This window comes from Amphiura filiformis, chromosome 4 (assembly GCF_039555335.1).
Source record: "Amphiura filiformis chromosome 4, Afil_fr2py, whole genome shotgun sequence".
In the NCBI taxonomy this organism is placed as follows: domain Eukaryota; kingdom Metazoa; phylum Echinodermata; class Ophiuroidea; order Amphilepidida; family Amphiuridae; genus Amphiura; species Amphiura filiformis.
This window is the reverse complement of record NC_092631.1, coordinates 46765845-46786403: the sequence shown is the minus strand read 5'-3', so window position 1 is coordinate 46786403 and position 20559 is coordinate 46765845. Positions and strand designations below refer to the sequence as shown.

Genomic DNA, 20559 nt, shown 5'->3' with positions numbered 1-20559 from the left:
AAATTGTAATATTTTATATTTATTTAACTTTTATTCCATGCAAGTTTATGCGCACGAGTTAAACTTGGTCAATTTCGCAGAGTGGTGCTCTGCCATGCAGATCGATTTGCTGTTGGTGGGATAATTGCCTATCGATTGTATTGATCATGGACGGGATCATGGATCAACAACGTATTGGTGATGTCACTGGCTTTAAACTTTGGCGGACAATAGAATAACCATTGATTGACAAGGTTACCCATGGTTACCCCTGCGTCCCCTAGCCGCTTGTGTAAATCTTGGCATTATTGCTAGAGAGCTGAGCTTTAGTTTCGGTTTCAGTTTTTCATAAGTTTGGGCTTTGTGTGGAGTCTGTCCAGGAAAGAACTAGTAAGTGTAAGTTTAACTTTAGTTTTGTGATCATGATCATGTTTGTATTTAAGCTTATTGTATTCACAATCAAGCCAACAAATGAACAATGTCAAGGACCAGGTGAAAGGTCTGATTGACCAATGTCCATCATGTGTCGTGTCCATGCATGCATTCCCGGCATGCATTATCACAGTATGATGTTGGCATTGCCAATACAAATACAAATGTATGCCAATTGCATTTAATGTAAGAAAAATAATTATCAAGCACGAATCATGTGTGGTTTTATTTTTAAAAAGAAACTCATATTGATATTGACCATGTCCATGAATACTCGTACACATTTTTTTTGTACCAAGACCGCCTGAAACGATAACAGCGAATGAAGCGTTTCTAGATGATTTCAAGAACACCACCGCGCATGCGTAAGGCCTTTTTAGCCTACGTCTCGTATCCTACTATCGGATCGTTGAAAAGAGAATTAACCTAGGCTTAGGCGCGTGAAAGTCGATTCCGAGTTTATCGTCCCCCCGCCCGCGTCACTTGTTGGAAACCAAAAATACCCGCGTCAAATTTTCAAAAATGCCAAAATAATTCATTATTTTCAAAATACCAGTGTTTTCACCAGTTTTAGCATTTTGGAAACATATTTTTGTTTGTAAAACATATAAATTCATAACTTGGAAGCAAAACCAGGCTCTTTTCGAACTTTTCTAGCCCCTACCTTTCGTGGCTTTAAATTAACACACATTTTAGGTCAATAATGAAATCTGATGAAATAATGAAAAATGAAAAAACGAAAAAGTCACCTCACCAACCTGGAAAAAAAAGGGACGATAAACTCGAATTGACTTTCATGGGCCTTATCACAAATTCACTCACCTTCCTACACCACCAGTTGAAATAAAACTCAAAACTTCCCGTGTTATTCACTCAAAATATACAGTATATTCATGATGAGGTGGTGAAACGGTATTGGTAAATCAAGCCAACACATAATATTTTTTAGGTAATTCCCATTTCATTTTCCTAACCCCAAATCGCGTGTATCCCTTTAAATTGGATTTCTTGTAATGATTTATGGTCGCTTCTGCATATTCGGTTCAATTAATTATCACCCGGCTTCTGCCCATGTGCGGTTCAATCACTTATCTCCGTCAGCCAATCAGCGTGCCGTACGTATTCAATCAATTATCTCCTCAGCCAACCAGCGCGCCGTATGGCTGGGCGACCGCATGTCATTCTCATCCTTGCTGACAGATGAGAGAGGGTGCTAGCTGTGTAGTATTGCAGAGGTAGTGGTAGGAAGCTAAAGTATAGGATAGGGGTGTGACTGAGTGTTGTATGTTGTAGTCTGGAAATAAAGTACTGTTGAAGTTAAAGAAAGAACTCATACGTGATATTATTTAGATGCACTTCTGCTGGTAAAAGGTATCGGAAGGTGGGGTTCTGCCCCCACGACTTACCCTAGTCTCAATACAAAACTTTTCGTGTTCCCATTTTGGGAACTGGTGTCAACCCGGCCACCTGACTATCATATCCAACTTACAGTTAACCAGGTATCCATCTTAATAACCACATTGAGACGTTCGTGCTCTGCTCTTGGCAATCGGCCGTCCCGCCACAGTGGCAATACTGTAACATAGTGGCATGTCATATTACGGGGATACTACATCCATTGCATTTTTGGGGTTTTTTTTTGTATTTTGTGAAGAAATGAGAAAAAAAAATTGGACAAAGTGGTAAAAAAGTTTAAAATAGCTAAAAATATATACATAGTGTGATTTGAAAATTATGAAATGTTTTGTTAGAAACATTAATAAATGATCACATCAACTTAAAAAACTGTGACACAACTATTCAATTTAGATAGGAGATTGTGCCAAAAATGACTAGGAAAAGGATGAAGCCTAGATATATTAGGAGTGGCAAGAAATTTTTGGCATGCCAAAAGGGTGGTGGAAGCATTTTTTGGCAGGCCATTTTGAAATTTGCCAACCCAGAGGGGACAGATAAATATTGCACAGCCCCTTAGGGTAGAGGTGGGGTAGGATGAGGTGGAGATATTTTCACTGGGTAGTCCTACCTGACTTTGCACAAAATTAAAATGTTGCCCAAGTTACTTGCAAAAGCAGGCGATCATGACAGTAGACAAGACCTGTGGCTCAAGAACCTGTTGCTGTTAATCAGTCACTTATTTAAACCCAAATGGCATGGTTCAATAGCATCAATTAAACAAAAATGTAGCTCAAATTGTGACCTCACATTGCAGAAAAACTCCATTTTGGTTTGTATTTTTAAATATCCTATCTAAATATGCATGTATGGTGACTGGCTATTTATTGTTATTCTCAAGAGCTACAGTAACAGTACATAAGTAACGGGACTGATGCTGGGCCTTTGTAGCCCATTTATTTTCATCCTTTCTCCAAGTTTTCCCCATCAGAAAAAAAATCACCATTTTGCCAAATTTTAGGCAAAATTCATGATTGCCTTCACATCTCGAGGAGCATGTGTGGCCAAGTGGATAAGGCGCTTGACTCATAATCCATATATAGGTTGCGAGTTCGAACCCCACTTGTGTCAACATGTTGTGTCCCTGGGCAAGGCACTTTATCCTCATTGCCTACGGTTGGGGGTGGGGTTGGATGTTTGTATAGTTGCTTGTTTCAATGTTGGCATTGATTAAGCTGCTGCCTGCAAATTGCATTTTGTCTGTTTAGGTATGTAATATATGTTTAATGTAAATTCTAGCAATTTGACCTGCGGGTCACCGTTAGAGTTTTAAATAAACCTTACTTTTTTTTTAATCTCCAGATATCACTTACCCTGTCCTTAATAATGATAATTATGGTATTTTATTTTCAGATAACATATAATGGGAGACGCGCAAGATAAAGAGCCACTTCAACCAAACAATGATGTTAGGCAAATCAATTCAGCAGTAAGTCAAGACAAAGGCAGGACTTCAGGAAATGGGAGTACGTCATCATCATCTGGATCACCAGATTTCGGATATGAAGAACTCTCTAATGGTCTCACGTGTCCAACTTGTCAAGGGACTGGCAAAATTCCCAGAGGTTGGTATTACATTTTAAAGATTGCGATGTTTAATTCAAAGAAAAAAGAACACAATCTGGTTCATGGAGGCCAAAGGCGGCAAATTTGAAATTTGAAAAAGGCAACAATAAGGAGTAAAAAAACAATAAAATACATAAGAAAATAGACATCACAAAACTTCGGAACTTTAGAACCAAGTATATACTAGACCTTGGGTGTTTTCAGTATGATAGCCTAATGTTTGTAACTGTAATGATTATATAACTCAATTGTCAAGTGGACTATCTTATGTTCACCCTCAATGTATGACACATAACTCATGTTTTGTTCCTAGCCCAGCAATATGTATATGCAACATGTTTTGTTCTTATACCTGGCAATATGCGCACATATCATGTTTTATGTATCTAAGCTTTGTATTGTCATTATTTGAATTATTTCAGAATATATATATTCCTTTATTGCCTTACACATTATACAGGTCAAGAACATGATTTAGTTGCATTGATACCATACAGAGATGAAAGACTTAAACCAAGGAGAACGTAAGTAAATAGTGCTGTCAATGCACAGCACATACATGTAGGTATTGTTACATGCTAATCAAAACAGGCCAATATTATGGAGCGGAAATAATTGGTAGCTTATGACCTTTGACATAGTGTTTTTTGCCACACCCACATGCCTTTCATTTCTCACAATTGTCATTATAGTATGCTTCAGGGTTATGAAAAGATTCAAACGATAACCTCTGCCCCAGTAATCCCCTCCATTGTCTGAAACTGCTACATGGTAAATCGTCTTCTGCTTCACATACTGTCGTATCTCTAAAGGCTGCCTTTTGTGATTTTTGTATAATTTTCATTTTATTGTGATGAGATACATTGTAAAATTGAATTAATATATTCAATTTAGAGGTATACTATTATCAGAATATTACTACAATATTACAATCTCATGTCCATTCATAAAAGAAAAAAACCATGCTGAAATACAAAATAACAATATGAAATACAACATTGATAATAAAAATCACCCAAGGCAGCATTTTGAGATACGGCAGCATGTGATGCAGATGACGAATTGTATGATTCAAACTCGAGTCTTCAAATGATAGTCATCAAATGGCAAACAGATAAATGACTGACTGTCTTTGCAGACTGAGTTCTGCTGTCTAGGGTATTATGTGCCAAGACTGAGAGGGTTTTATTTTACATACATCATACATGTATGAAACTAAATATAGGAAACAACAGTGTTACCATGGTTACCAGTTGCCACAAAATACATTTATCAGGAAACCACAGTTTGCAATCTGATACTGCTTTAAACAGATCACAATAATCACATTACTTGTTAACAAAGACATGCGATTTTATCTCAAAATGAAAGTGTTGCTGGTATTCAAAAATATTATATTTATTGTGTATCAAATCAGTTTACTTCCTTTGTTAATAATAAACTGAGCTCAAAAAGAAACGTATAATTTTTCACAAGGTCATATCTTAAAATCCTGTCCATCAAAATCAACCAAAATTACACTCATGCTAACTTCAATACTCTACTCTAAACACATGTCAGTAACCAAGCAGTTATCCAACTGGCACAACAGCAAAATGCACTGACATGGAACAGCTTCCTGGATCACATTCACAGCCAAATAATTGGCACCCAGCAAAAGAAACCTGTGAGAATGAGTACAAAATCCTTGCACATGTGATAATTCCCAAAGAGTAAGTGGAATAGTGTGGAACAAGACCTGTTTCTTGAAGAAAATGTGTGAAAAGAAAAAGCATCACCGTTTCATCATCTGTGCCAGAATCTTGTATGCATTCGCTCTGATTTCTTGTGCTGGGTGTCAAATATTGGGCTGTGAAAGTGGTCCAGGAAGCTGTTCCATGTTAGTGCTTTTTGCTATTGTGTCAGTTGGACAACTGCTTGGTTACTGACATGTGTTTTGAGTAGAGTATTGAAGTAATCCTGGGTGTAATTTTGGTTCACTTTGATTGACAGGATTTTACGATATGACCTTGTGATTCACAAGGTGTAAAAAATATAGTTTCTTTTTGAGCTCAGTTTATGTTCACTCTATTGTTTGAAAAGTACTGTTTGACAAATTTTTCCCTAAATGTGACACGATCTGGTCCATGGAGGTAAAAGGCAAAAAATATGGAGTTAAAAAACTATAAAATCATAAATTTGAAATTGAGATAAATGCAAAAGTATGGAGAAAAACAATAAAATACATCACAAAGCATCATAACTTAAAAGCCAAGTATACTAGACCTTTGATGTTTTCAGTATATGATAGGCTAGCCTAATGTTTGTGTACATGTATGTTAATAATATGTCTGCCACAGAGGGAGTATCAATTTTGAACAGAATACACAATTGGGTAACTTCCATTTGTGGAAGATATAGGTAAAGCCATAATACAGGGGGAGTATATAGGTTTCAAAATGATTAACTCTGACCAATTACATTTGAAAAACATACTCCTCCTGTGGAATATATTTCCAAAATCTTCCACAGGGGTAGAGTGGATTTCAACTGGAATGGCACATTATATCTGTTAGTAGTATGTGACATGATCAAGGGGAATGAGACACATGTCGACCCTGGTCGAAAATGAGTTTTACATATGTTTCTAAAGAGGACATGTAGTGCTTTCAGAAACTGAATACCTCATGTTGATGCAACTTTTCTTTGCGAAGTTACGTCAACTTCATATCAATCGCTAAAAACAATATAAAACAAAAGAATTTCAACACTTTCTTTGCCAATATTTAAAAATCAATATTAGCGACATCCGACTCATTTCTCTTGATCGTGTCACATATTGGTAATATAATATCAATATCTGTGTGTTTGTTACTTTACAGGGTGTTGTATGTTTGCCTAGCTGTATTTATCTGTATGGCAATAGCAGGTGTTTTATGTGCCTTCCTAATTCCAAGACCAATAACATTTGTAGAAGACAGAGTAGAGACAATACATGCAAATCTTACAGACGCAGAAGACCTCACCATGACAACGGATCTTCGTAAACAAGTTCTGTACCTGTCATTAATGGTAAGGATTTTTATCAGCAAGTGATGTTCAGACCTGGGTTAATGTTGAATTCATGAGCATTTTTCAAGAGAAATGTTGCTTCCATTTGGAAAAAATATGTTATAAATTATGTGAAATTTTGCTGTCTAGGAAATTTAATGGCTTAATTATCTTTTCAGCAAATTAACCATATTTCAAGCCCTGGCAGTACTCAGTTGCATGCCTGTGGGCGGTTTTGGGGCTCAAGCCCACTGATGGTTTATGCCCAAATCAGAATAAATTGGCCCATTTTGGGTACTTTTTAGCAACTCGGCACCTTTGGGTGCATTTGGTGGAATGCTTCTGGTCCCTGATTTTTGCTTAACTTCTGAACAAAAGTTTGTTGGCAAAAAAGTTAGTTGTGTATGGATACAGAATGGCATGCACGTTGGCTTATAAGTGCTGTAGTTAGGCTTTTGCCAGAAGGGGTGCAGGGACTTTATTGATGCATGCAGTAACAAAAAGTGAATAATTTTCGTGTATTATAAGCCGAACAAACTTTACTTTTGAAGCAAAGGATTTGACCAATATTCTGTATACTGGGAGCATGGTGTCCGAGCGGAACGGGCTACGACTCATAATCGGAAGGTTGCGGGTTCGAGCCCCGGTGACGCCATCGTGTTGTGCCCTTGAGTAAGGCACTTTATCTCGATTACTCCTCTCCACCCAGGTGTGAAATGGGGAGCTGTTATGAATACTGTCCATTGAGCGCCGCCTAAAGGTATGAGCATGCCTTGGGAATCGTGGCAGCTGACATATTCTAACGACGGTGGAATAAATGTAAAGCGCTTTGGTACATGTTCACATATGAAAGGCGCTGTATAAATACCAACATTTATATTTTTATTTTTTATACTTTTGTCTCCTTTCAGAACTATTTTAATGTTAGCAATGAGAATTTCCTATCATTGCAAGTCACTAATATAACTATGCAAGTCATCAGTACATTTAAAGGTAAAGTGATTAATGAACAAAGGATGGCGGTTATTGGATTAACAATTCCATTAAGAACCAAACTACAGCAATTTACATGGCCAGTCAATGTTACCATATCTGATGATGATTTTCCATTGTAAGTATATAATTATCATTGTGATTATTTTTTGCATAATGCTTAATAAGACAGCACAGTTTTGTTGTGATAAACAATGCATGTGGCACAAAGAAGCAATTCTTTATTGAATCTGAACAAAAGTGAGACGTAATTCACACGTTTTTGGTCGATAGATGTCAAAAAGCGCAAATAATGCGATGATGCAAAAAACCTTTAGGTCTACTACATGTACCCACACACCGACATCGCCTGGCTAATAATTACTTTGTCAGCAGAGATACTAAAATAAATACCCGGGATCGATACACGGGAATTTGCTATGCACGAGTTTGATATGAGACGAAAATCTTTGGATACCGGAATAGAAAATGATGAATATCTCCCATAAATGATTTCGTATAAAGAAACCAGATGTGGTTCCTTGCCCTTGAATATATATTTTGAACAGATATGATAGTCGTTAGCGTGCATCTTGAGACAGTAGCTTGCGTCTTGAGTCAAAAACTGACAATAATTCGGGCAATAATTCTGATTTATATGTGCCGAATTATATAGCGTAGTGTATAGGCCAATCGTTGAGGTAGTCTGAAAGGATATAACCTATGGCATCCATGCTCGACTGACACACAGCGAGGTCAGTCACCGAGCTAATCGGGGCTATTATCAGTAGCCTTAGTCAGATGTCCTTCGGCCTATTATGCGACTCAAAAGAGGTTGATACAAAAGCCATGCGCGGAGGTGGATTCAACCTACCATGGCGATTTCTGCCATGAAGATATCGGGGCGATGTCACTGTGACCCATATACTTGGATAACATAATTGGAACCAGCATCCCCACTTTTTGTTTTTCAATGGTTTGGCTGATTGTAAAATATTCAATGGCAGTCAACCAATAAAAAGTCTGGAATTTGTGAGTGATATAAACCAGTAATAAAAGCAAATTAGCCCCTTCTGTTTATAGTTGAGTAAAATCAGTAAGTGTGTAAAAATGGCAGTGTTCAAAAAGAAATACACTAAGCCAAAAAAGAAACTTATAATTTTTCACAAGGTCATATCTTAAAATCCTGTCTATCAAAATTAACCAAAATTACACACAGGATTGCCTCAATACTGTACTCTAAACACATGTCAGTAGCTATGCAGTTGTCCAACTGACACAACAGCAAAATGCACTGACATACAACACCTTCTTGGACCACATTCACAGCGCAACAGATTTCTTCGGCTGGGTTCCAATTATTCGCCTGTGAATGTGATCCCGGAAGCTGTTCTGTGTCAGTGCATTTTACTGTTGTGTCAGTTGGACAACTGCTTGGTTACTGACATGTGTTTAGAGTAGAGTATTGAAGTAATCCTCTGAGTAATTTTTGTTCATGTACAGGCGAATAATTGGAACCCAGCCAAAGAAATCTGTTGCGCTGTGAATGTGGTCCAGGAAGGTGTTGCATGTCAGTGCATTTTGCTTTTGTGTCAGTTGGATAACTGTCTGACAAGTGTTTAGAGTAGAGTATTGAAGTAATCCTGTGTGCAATGTTTGTTCATTTTTATGGAGAGGATTTTAAGATATGACCTTGTGAAAAATTATAAGTTTCTTTTTTGGCTTAGTGAGTGTGTGATTGACTACTTACGTTTTTTTGTGTTGTTCCCTATTTCTCAAACAGAACATATTGCGATGCTTCCCAACCAGCACATGGTATTTACATGATATTTCAGTAAGTATTTGGTGAATGGTCTTTTTTTTCCTCTACTCCACTGATATTTTAGGCCTTGTTTAATTTGGATGATATGAACAAAGATATGGTAGTTTGGTTTTGGATTCTGGAATCCAAACTGCTGGAGCAATAACTCCAAACTTGGAATATAAATGTTTAGGTGATGGGCAGCAATATAAGGTAGAAACATCATGTGTTGCATTCTTACCACTAGGGGTGTCATTTTCGGGTAATTTTGTGCCCGGGTACCCGGCGCATTTTTCGGGCGGGTAACCGGGTACCCGAAATTGAAGAAAAAAAATAAAATAAAAAGTTATTTAATTTTTCGGTTTTGTAGTGTCCCTGGACCATTCATGGTTGACCTAAAAAAAAAAAATTTGCACAATGTTTTGTGTTTTTAATATATATGAAAATTGATACTTTGTTTTCATGTCATACTCTATTAATGATATCAAAATGCATTGAATTTGAATGGTACCCGCGAGCCAGCCCGAAAATGCCAGCCTTACTTACCACCCACCTTTAATGGTACAAACACCGCATGATTATTCAAAACTAACAAGTACAACCATATGTGACCAGTTCTGATCCAATCAAGCCAAAGGCCGCCACCAGCTACGACCGGTATATGAACCTGTTCTGTCACATGACATCGCTAGCTCGTCATGTGACAACCCAGATCAATAAACCAATCTCAATTGTGTCGTGTTGTGTCAAAAGCTCATATAAGTGAACAAAATAGTTGTGTGTATTTGTTTAAAACTCTATCAACAAGCTTAAGTCAGCAATAATGAAATTGAGATATAGGCAAAAAGTGAGGATAAAAAACAAAAGAAAATGGATATATAAAAGGTTCATCTGGGGATTTAACATCAGCAAATATGTGACCATCCAGCACAACTGAGCCCTGAAGTCGCCAATCATCATTTTTTGAGATATTCAACCAAAATATTCTGCTTGAAATTAGCTTTAAAATGATGTATATCATGTCTATAGTATTGACTTGACATTTAAGTAGTGAAAAATCAATAAAACAGTCAATAAATCCTTTGTTTCCTATTGTTCCTTGTTAAGTTCAATGGAGCATATCTCAATAGTGGCACTGGAGACATCCGGGCTCAGTTGTGGTGGATGGTCACATATAGTGTGTCTCGTCTCAAGTTGAGAGAAACGCCATGTTGGATTTTTCAGTAGCAGATCCGAATCATGCACGCTAACCTAATTCCCCGGAATATATACACACACGTAAAAGGGTGATTTAACCGTGTGAGCTCACTGATTTGAATCTGCCACTGCAAAGTCAATATCAGCCTATATTTAAGACAAATTTGACAAAAATGATTGGGGGGTAATCTTGTATTTATCTATTTGAGCCCAATTTGGCTATTTTTTTACAGACAAAGCTGTCATTTTGCCGATTTATGGCTAAATCATGCCTCACTACAGCACTTGTAAGTCAAAGTATCTTTGTTTAACATTTTTATTTGAAAATTTTGTTTGATTTTCCTTTCAGAACAACAATATACTACAGTTTTATGTTCCAAAATAGTCAATCTAGTTTAACACATTACCAGCTTGTAAGTTGTGTCACTCCTACACATCCAGTGAAAAGAAGTAGCGGCATACTGGAATTGAATGGCGGCTGGGAGGAATTAATCAGATGATCATGGATCTCACTATATACCTTGTTTCACCTTGAGCTTGGTTGTGACGTAGCTGCATGTTTGCATATTTGGGGTCTCCCCGTCAGTCCGAAACCCTGCCAATCCGAACACCCGTCAATCCGAAAACCTGTTGGGGTTAGGGTTAACCCTATGCGAAACAGGTTTTTGGACTGACAGGGGGTTCGGATTGATGGTGTTTCGGACTGACAGGGTGTCCCCGCATATTTTGCTGGTCAAAGTATCGAATCACATGTGTTACCCTAATTTCGCAGAGCATATAGGCCTACACACATACAAGAGCGTTATGTTGACGTGCTTGTGATGCAACCTCATAAAGGCAATGATTTTACTATCAAACTGGATGTGAAACAAAGTATGTAAATATGCCAATATTGTTGAAAACTTTTACTATACATGTTGATTAAAAATGGTGTAGTACCGGCACTTATTGAAAGAGAATTTCAACAAAACAATGCATGTACAGTTCGGCAGGGTTATTTTATAAGATAAGCAAATGTTTCATTTCTCAAACAACTGTAGTAAATATTTCATTTGAATAAACATAGCTGCCAACAGCGAGACAATTGTCCGCGTACACTGTGTGACGAATGCCTGCATGTGCATAATGCGTACAACATGGAAGTGAATCCAACTCACTTATTATTGGTTTGTATTTTCATGAAGTAGCAAGGTCTTGCATCCGTGTTGTATTTTGAAATATGATTGGGGTCAGGGGTCAGATCACATACAGCTGTTGCAGCTGTGTTCATTCAAGAAAACAACCAAATAAAATAAATAAATAAATGTTATTTGATTTAACATGCGCTTCAGCTAGGTATGACCTAATTATCAGCATTTTGCCTAGCGAATGAGGTGCCTATGAGATGATGACGTGATTCAATTAGCCAATCAGAACCCCACTTCCGTATACGCCATAAACTGTGCCAAATTGGCAGATCGCTGAAGTACTGTGCTGAAAATTATAGAGCGATGCTCTAGCTCAACTGAGCTAATGAGTCGGATGGCGAAGAGCATTGATGTTATTATCGATAGGCCTTTAGTTCAACACCCATCTTATGTCATCATCTCATCCAAAGCTTAGTTGTGGGAATCATTCGAGACAAGACATATTTTGTGTTAAATTTGTTTTTATATATAAATGAGATGTATTGTAATGTAAGTTGTTCATCAATCCACCTTTTTTCTGTTTTGTTTAGTAATAATATTCTCTGTGCAGCTGTTTTTGTTTAGAGTAGCGTGTAGCTTTTGAATATGGAGCCAAAGGAGTGGTGTTTTCGTCTTGAACATTGCATTAATTTATGGGTCAAAGTTCAATAACTAAAAATGTACATAAATCTATATTGACCTTTGACCTCATAAGATTGAATGGACAATTTTGAGGGAACTTGCTGCAAATATTACACTGTACTGCAGTACAATTTGCAGTTTAAAAAGTCTGAAAACAATAATTTTGTTTTGTCTCGAGGAGGCCAAATAAACTAAGGGCTCATATTGAAATTCCCTTACACAGGAAGGTGTGCACCATCCTGCAGCTTTCCTGTGCTAGTCTTCTTTTGTTAAAATCCTGGGCAGGGTGTATCACTGATGATGCATATAATCCATCTGTTTTATGACTGAGCTTTCTTGAGGCGCGCGCTTAGCGAGGGGAATCCTGCCTTCTTTCTGTGTGAAAACATGGTAGGGTATTTCAATATGAGCCCTAAACACAATATGCTGATGATGCAAAAAAGTCCACACTTATATGTAACCCATCATAAATATAAACCTGCTTCTGCTGTGACGATTTGATTGACACAGTCATGTGCAGCATCTTGTTATATTTGATACCACATTTGCTACCAAAACTGCTAAATTGACAAATACTGATACCGTTATATGAAATTTGGTGCACATGTAAAAGTTGCAAATTAAAAAATTAGCATCCAGAGCTGTAGAGGTGAATGCAGAGTGCAACAATGACCGAAACAATTGCTAGGTTATGTCTATCGCATGCCCTAGTATTCATCAGTAAAGCATTGTAACAATTCTTGCATTTTAAATTAACAATTGAATAAATCGGGCACATGGCATAGTTGACAGGGTTGTTCGCGCTTGGCCATGCTTAATATTCAAAATGTGTGATCATTTTTAATTCACAACTTTTCAAATTGCATCAAATTTCATGTACTGGTATCAATTGTCATTTCAGAGCTTTTATTAGCAAATGCTGTTTCAAATTGGAGCTAAAAAGATTCTGCAAATGACCTTATCAATCAAATTGTCATAACAAGATTAAATTTCGGTGAGGGATTGGTTACACTAGTGCAGATCGACTTTCTTGTTGTGTTGTGTTTACGAAACCATGTTTAGATGGGTTATATTTAGCACAATGTGTTCCTTGTACATAGGTCATATCATATCTGGTAAAGGGAAATGAATACCGTATTTCCTCGAATAGTCGCCCCCATCAAATAAATGCCCCCACCACTTTTTTCAACCAAGATATTAAAAAATGCTGATATTTCCATGCTCTTGTGTACGTGGTCACATGGTCGATAATAGCAGCAATAATTGGCTAAAATCTGCATCGGAAACCCGGAAGTGAACCAAAAGTCAGTGTTTCTAGTTCATAGTTCGTCATTTTAGCGTGACTTTTAAGTTTACCTAATGATTTTAACGGGACTTGTTGTGCTAAAAATAACCTCTAATAAACGTCCCCCCGTTTGGAACATGCAACGCCCCCGGGGGCGTTTATTCAAGGAAATACGGTATTATTGAAAATCAGGCCAGCTAGTATAATCTAAGAGGTTCTTAGCCTGACTTTTCACTGGTACAGTAAGGTAGAAGCCCTGGTGTTATTGCGTTAGCACTGCCAATTGCAAATCATTTGGTGTACATTGTAACTAGGTGTGGAAATCTTTCAAAGTCAGTGCAACACAATTTTGACTGATGTTTAAACTCTGCCATGTTTGTGTGTCACTAAACCGCTGCATTATTTTGCTATGGGCCTGGCAAACTTTGATTCAATATGCGTGGTGGTTTGCATTCTGCATGTGACGCATCGTAATATGCGCTAAGCGCTGGATATGCAAAGCTCTGTAATGCTCAAGTTTAAAGACGTAAAATATGGTCCAAATTGCCGGTGAATGACGGACACACATTATGGCAGATATACTATAATAGCTTTATGTATGGTGCAATTTTGATAACTTAAGAGAATGTCTTTGCTTCAATATTATAATCATATATTTCATTTCTGTTAGAATTAGAATCTTAAATCTCCATGTATTCCTTTTTTAGTTACTGATATGTGTTAAAATAAACATGCATATAGATATGTTATAACATTTGTGTTTACTAACTTAACAATCTTAGGTTTATTTAATTAGTTTGTGGTTATAAATGTGACCCGAGTCCACTCAGGTTAAAGTCAAATTTGTTTTCAAAATTGAGTTATTATCAGGTTAATATAAAGTAAAAATTGTTTTGCACATTTTTACATGTTCATAGTCTTAACTATACTATCTATAACCCTAACCTATTTCTAGCTATATCTTAGTTTAGTATTAGCCAATATTAGCCTGAGTGGACTAAATCAGGTCAGAAATTTAACTTATTTATTGTCTTGTATAAAATTATTTTATTGGTTTCCGTCTGTCAATATGAGCTAATATGTGAGTCACTGTGTGTTCTCTTATGGTAAAAGCCAGACAATAAGGGATGACAAGCAATTTAAGGGACACATTTGCACTCTGAAAAGACGATGATAAACGTTACAGTGTTTATGAATATGCAACATTTTGGGCTATATAAAAGTTAGCAATTTGATTTAAGTTGTCAGAATTTGGCCTATGCAAAGGGTTGGGGCAAATAGTTTTAGGAAGATTGAAAGAGATGTGACAAACATATTTTGGCAAGCTGAAAGTGGGCCAAGCAATTATTGACAGCCCCTAATTATGAAGGCTTGTATATTTTACTTGTACAAAAGTGTATTTATACTCTAACTTGGAATGAAATTTAGAGGCAAGTATGAAGAGTTGCAAAATATATGATTATTTGAGATGGTAGTTGTACATAGTTTAATTAAGGTTATCTTTGAAGAAGTTGTAACTATTTTCCTTAAATCTTTTAAAGACAGTGTACAATGTATATGCCTTCTAATGCTTAATTACTTTTGATGAGTATTGTGAATCTTCATCGTCCATCATCAGGCTTCAACAAAGAGATTGGACACAAAGAGAACCCACTCTATACCATGTTTGTTCAATTATGTTTGTATTTCGCTCACAGAGGGCAAAATAGCTATATGTGCAAACCTGTAACACACGTCACACAAGCTTCTAGATGCCATTCATAACCTCATTAATAAACACGATGCGTGCGATCCAATCATATTTTAGTATTTGTGAAAACGCGAACACAAAGGTCATTAATATCTCACAACTGACCGCAAAATGCGTAATTATTCCAATGTCGCTCACAATTGACTTCCGCGTGTGCCGTATTGTGCGTCAAACAAACAGCGCGAGCGCTGGCTGCTGTATTTGGATTGCGCGGTACCATATTTGCACAGATTCTGATACGCACCTTTGTTATTGGTCGTCTTGTTTCAGCTTGATCGGTTTTGGGAAAGGGAAGATGTAAAAATTGTTTATTTTTACAAACTTTTGAGGAAACTTTTGTGTTATTTTCGTAAAGTTAAAAGATCAATTAAGTGATGGTTATGAATGAGGTTAATAACTTTGCATCGGTAATATGCACTCGGAATATACGCCCCTCTGGATATTCCTCGGTTCCAAAGGCAAAATGTTTAGATTTTTCACAATGCCCTCCAAATAACTGATGCGCAGTTATTAACCTCTAAATAATCTTTGCCGATAAATGCCAGAGGTACACTGTTTTGGTCTCCATGCATGACAAACCAAGATGGTGAATTTGCCATAACGTTGCACACAGGGTAATGAATTATATGTGTTTCTTTTTTGGTTTAATCACTTTGGTTTTCAAAATGGGCTCAGTTGAAAATCCATACACCCCCTATGGAAGACATGACCTTATTCTCCCACACAAGGAATGTGAATTTCAATTTGGACTACCTGACCCCATTTGAACTTTACACTTCCCATGTTTGACGATTAAGGTCATGTCTTCCATAGGGGGTATGTGGATTTCAATTGCAATAGCACAGTGCATATTGACAATTATCTATTTCCAAAAGCAAATAAATAAAATGCAAAACAAAAGAAATCATCATTGATAAATAAGGAAAAATAATGAAAGAAAAGTGGATTTAACTATCCGAAATCTTGATAGTTGTAATAACTTTTGTGTCAGGTGCAATAGTGTGAGAATGTAAGTTGATGTACATTATTTTATAGTGTGTGTAGCTACAGTAGAAATTTCAATTGAACAAACACAGCTTTCAACGGCTGTACACGATTCAACGATGATCGTATATTGCCTATTTCAAACTACAATGCGAACGCATACAAAACTAACAAATCATGAGTGTGTTGGATACACTTCCGCATTACGCACACAGGGGTGCACACGTTGGTGTACATCGCGCAGTGTACGCAATAAATCGTCTTGCTATGTCAGGGATGTGTTCATTCAATTGAAATTTCTACTGTAGTATGGGAAGTGACTGTTGTGACTCTTGAGGACAACAATATTTTTAATTTGTTCAAAATAATAATAATGCTGGTTTCATAGTGTCATGCTGCTTTGGGGCAAATTCTTTGTGATTGCCGATCACAAATAAGCGGCAGTCACCAAATTGTACACCGCTCGACTGCAGTGGCTTGACTCTGAATCCCGAGTTGACTTGAATACAACTCCTTGCAATCTGCCGCTTTGGGCAGCAGCAGGGCGATCAATTTATCAACAAGAAACTGCTTGCCGCATGGTCACCACTTCAGTTTCTGGTACGACTGCACAGTGACACAAATATTACCATAAAGCGGCATGAAGCTATGAAACCAACATCTAGCTTTATTTTTATGACTCACTGTAATGATAATAAATGCAAGACACCTTTACACTAATAAATTTTTATGAATAGAAAAAAAACTTATATTTGGTGCAATAGTCTTTTGTATTTTTTGTTTGGACTAATAGTTTTCCACCAATTTAAGCATAACATGGTGCATTCAGAAAGTATGGATTACATGGGATAGGCAATAGGATCATCAGAATACACAAGTCTTTATCCATGCAAGTAGAGGAGGGGTGATCTGCCCGATGAAGGCCATGAAGTATGTTTGATCATGGATTTGTGTCATTATGAATTTCATCCCAGCAATAATTCATGAGGCAGCTGTATCGTGCGCCTGTATTTCTATGTATTATGATTTGAAGTTGTGCCCTATGAAATGCAAACTGACATCTCTGACAAACCCAAAATTGCAAAATTGAGATATCATCAACACATAGTGCTCTCAGAGAACCATAACCATAATTCTGGAGCACTATACTAGGATCAGCTCGTAATAGGTGAGAATTATTTGTTTTTTGTTACTGCACGAGTCAAAGTCCCTTACACCCACGTAAATTAACAAAAGCGTGCGTCAGTCATGCAATATGCAAAGCACAGCTCGAGTAGGTGCTGTACGTACCTAGGTGTGTGTACGCAATTCTATAACAATCGATGATTTTACGAGTCCCGCCTATTATGAGCTGATCAGAGTATAACCCCAACCCCAGTGCTCCAGGAGCGCTGTGTTGACAAAATCTCAATTGTGCAATATAAACACTCTAATTACCCTACATATGTTACTTTACATCAAGCATCTAAATGGATCAATGAAACATACTTAACTTTTTTACTTTACCTTGCAGAATTTGAAATGAATACAACCACCAACTTTCAAAATTAAAACAGACAATATCACAGAAGTCATCTCTTTCTTTAGTTTATTGATTGTCAACATTCATTATAGGATATTCATACAGTGTTTTATAAACTATATAGCATTAATTGAATACATATGCTTATGTATTCATTGTCTACTGATGATTTCCTTTTGAAAAGGTAATATATATAAATAACATGATTTCAAGTTTTCGAGTTTACTTTAAGTGTAGTTTTTGTTTTCAACAGTAAACTTAAAACAGCTCATCAGGACAAAAAAATGAAAAAGATTTGTCTCATAAAACATTTAAAGGTTAAATATGGAATGCAGGACATTATTGGAAGCATGAACTCTACATATTTGCTTTGTAGTTTTTGGTCTAAGGCTACACAGCCTGTATCAAAATGATTGTTCTTCATTCGTTGATGTTTTGAAACGCCAGCCTCCACCAAAGCCACCATTGAATACACTTGAACTGACCAGACATACATTATACTTAAAAAGTCTTGTCATTTCTAGTTTATCCAATGGAGCATTTAAGGGATCAGGAATGAGCGTTTTGAGCGTTTCGACAGTATTTTTTGTGGGACATAAGAGCACATCAGACATTTTGAATTGCAGTCTGAATACGAAGAATGTCTTTCTGATATCAAATAATTTTAATTTTTTGAAATTCACGATATAATACAAATTTTATGACAAATTATTAAAATTTGATATTTTTCACATTTTTGATATATAACAGTCCTCGAAGGAAATTTTATAAATCTAATGACATATTCTTAATGTCATTAGATTTTTCAATTGATCGTTAGATTTTTCAATTGATCGTCGGCTTTTCATCACACCTACATACACTTTAAGTATAAATCATCAGATTTATAAAGTTTACTTCTAGTACTGTTAAATATCAAAAATATCAATTTTCAATCATTTGCCATAAAATGTGTATTACATTGCGAATTTCAAAAAATCAAAATTATTTGATATCAGAAGGACATTCTTCGTATTCAGAATGCAATTCGATATGGCTGATGTGCTCTAATGTCCCACAATAAATACTGTCCACATGTTCATACCCTATCTCTTAAGGCATTTCAAAAACACACACAAAAAACAAGCAGATGAACAATAATTTTGATACAGTCTGTACTATAACAAATGGAAATATTAAAAATAATGTGCACACTAATTTCATTGTATACAGTTTTGTGCAGAATACTCTGCCGAACAAAATCTAAAACCTTTATCAGCAAAACCATAATTTTGGTGAATGACAACCAAAGATAGGATTGGAGGAGCCTGGACTTCATATACTTTGATCCGCTCGTAATTGGCGGGAATTGTTAGGCTTTTATCACTACGCCGAAAAGTAGACCCATGCTAAAAGTGAAATAGTTGACATGTCTGGTCTATATTGTGCGTGTTAAATAAAGTATAAGACTTCAATTAATAATTTTTGATGTTTCTGGCAAGATGTCACAAGACAAGACAAGACAAGACAAGACAATTCTCAAAATAAAATATATTGATATTAATCCGCAATGTTATAAGGCCCGCCGATTACGAGCTGATCAAAGTATAGAGAGTAATGAGGATACTCTCAACCTCACGACTGGCAAACTGCGATTTTAAACCATGAGGTCCGGCTGTTTACACCAAAGCAAGCAAGGCCGTTACATTGTCGAAAAATAGAAGAAAGAGAAACGGGATGAAAGTTTTTTCATTGTTGCCTCAGCATTTACATGTATAATCCTGATATACCACCATTTTAAGTGCATACACATTTAGGGCCGCCTGTATAGGTACATTGTTGCGGTATTTGGCTGGTACTGTGCAGTACTAGGGGTGTACCAGTGTAGTACTAATCGCTACACACAAACCTGTGCTGTGATGCTACAACGCTTGTAGGTTAAGAAGCCAATTCTAGCTAGATTCCAGCCTTTCTAAAATTGCAAAGGCTGGTCAAAATGTGTATAAACAATCCAATATGGCATATTTCCCACAGTATTATACACAGGGCTATATAGACTCCAGACTCTCCTGGTCTAACCTCTTTGGTGTCAAAGGGATATAGCCTTATGGAATAACAAACAATACACAATTTTCTTCTTCTGTTAAAAAGGTCCACAATTTTGTCATAGGAATCATTTTAATATACTTGAATAAGCTAAATTGGCATTGGAAGTTTGCAATGCATTGTGGGACAGTTTTTGCAGTTTTGGGACACTTTGTCCTTTGACCTATTGGGAAAATTCAGAAATATTGGGATTTTGTACATACAAAATATAATCTAAAATGTTTTACAATAATAAAAACAAATATAAAAAATATTATTATTATATAAATTAATTATTTATGTATTTTTAATGATAATATTATGACAAAAATAAGTAAAATAATAATAATTACGTCAATTTCCCTGATATGTCAGAGGTCAAGTGTCCCAAAACTGCTCTCAAAAACCAGAAGTTAGAATGGCGATTGGGCTTATTTAGAAAGTAAAACTTAAGGCACACATCAATTTATAGCTGCATAGTTACCCAGCAAACTCAAAACGTTTTAAAACCATTTTAAACAGGTTATGTTTTGGGTTTTGGTTTTGGTAAAAACGTTTCCAATACCGGGTCCAGGGACATTCCAAAACCAAAAAAAAAAAAAAAATCCGGGACACATTTGTAAAAAAATTCAAAAATCCAGATAAAACACAGCCCTGTGCTCTAGTATTGTGAGGTAAATGAAATATCATTTATCTTAAGGCATATTGTTTCAC

General features: G+C 36.4%; 1 protein-coding gene across 2 annotated transcripts; it reads left to right on the top strand.

Annotated features, from left to right (window-relative positions):
* Window positions 1-270: 270 nt before the first annotated feature.
* LOC140150955 (transmembrane protein 106B-like) lies at window positions 271-11781 on the top strand. Of its 2 annotated transcripts, none has more exons than XM_072173112.1 (7): window positions 271-369; window positions 3220-3431; window positions 3893-3956; window positions 6294-6483; window positions 7374-7573; window positions 9218-9268; window positions 10782-11781. In XM_072173112.1, exons 2-7 carry the CDS (start codon window positions 3230-3232, stop codon window positions 10930-10932), a joined length of 858 nt encoding a protein of 285 aa, XP_072029213.1. In that variant the 5' UTR covers window positions 271-369; window positions 3220-3229; the 3' UTR covers window positions 10933-11781. The 2 variants fall into 2 exon arrangements, with proteins under 2 accessions (XP_072029213.1, XP_072029214.1); XM_072173113.1 differs by having other exon boundaries at window positions 271-375.
* Window positions 11782-20559: the final 8778 nt, after the last annotated feature.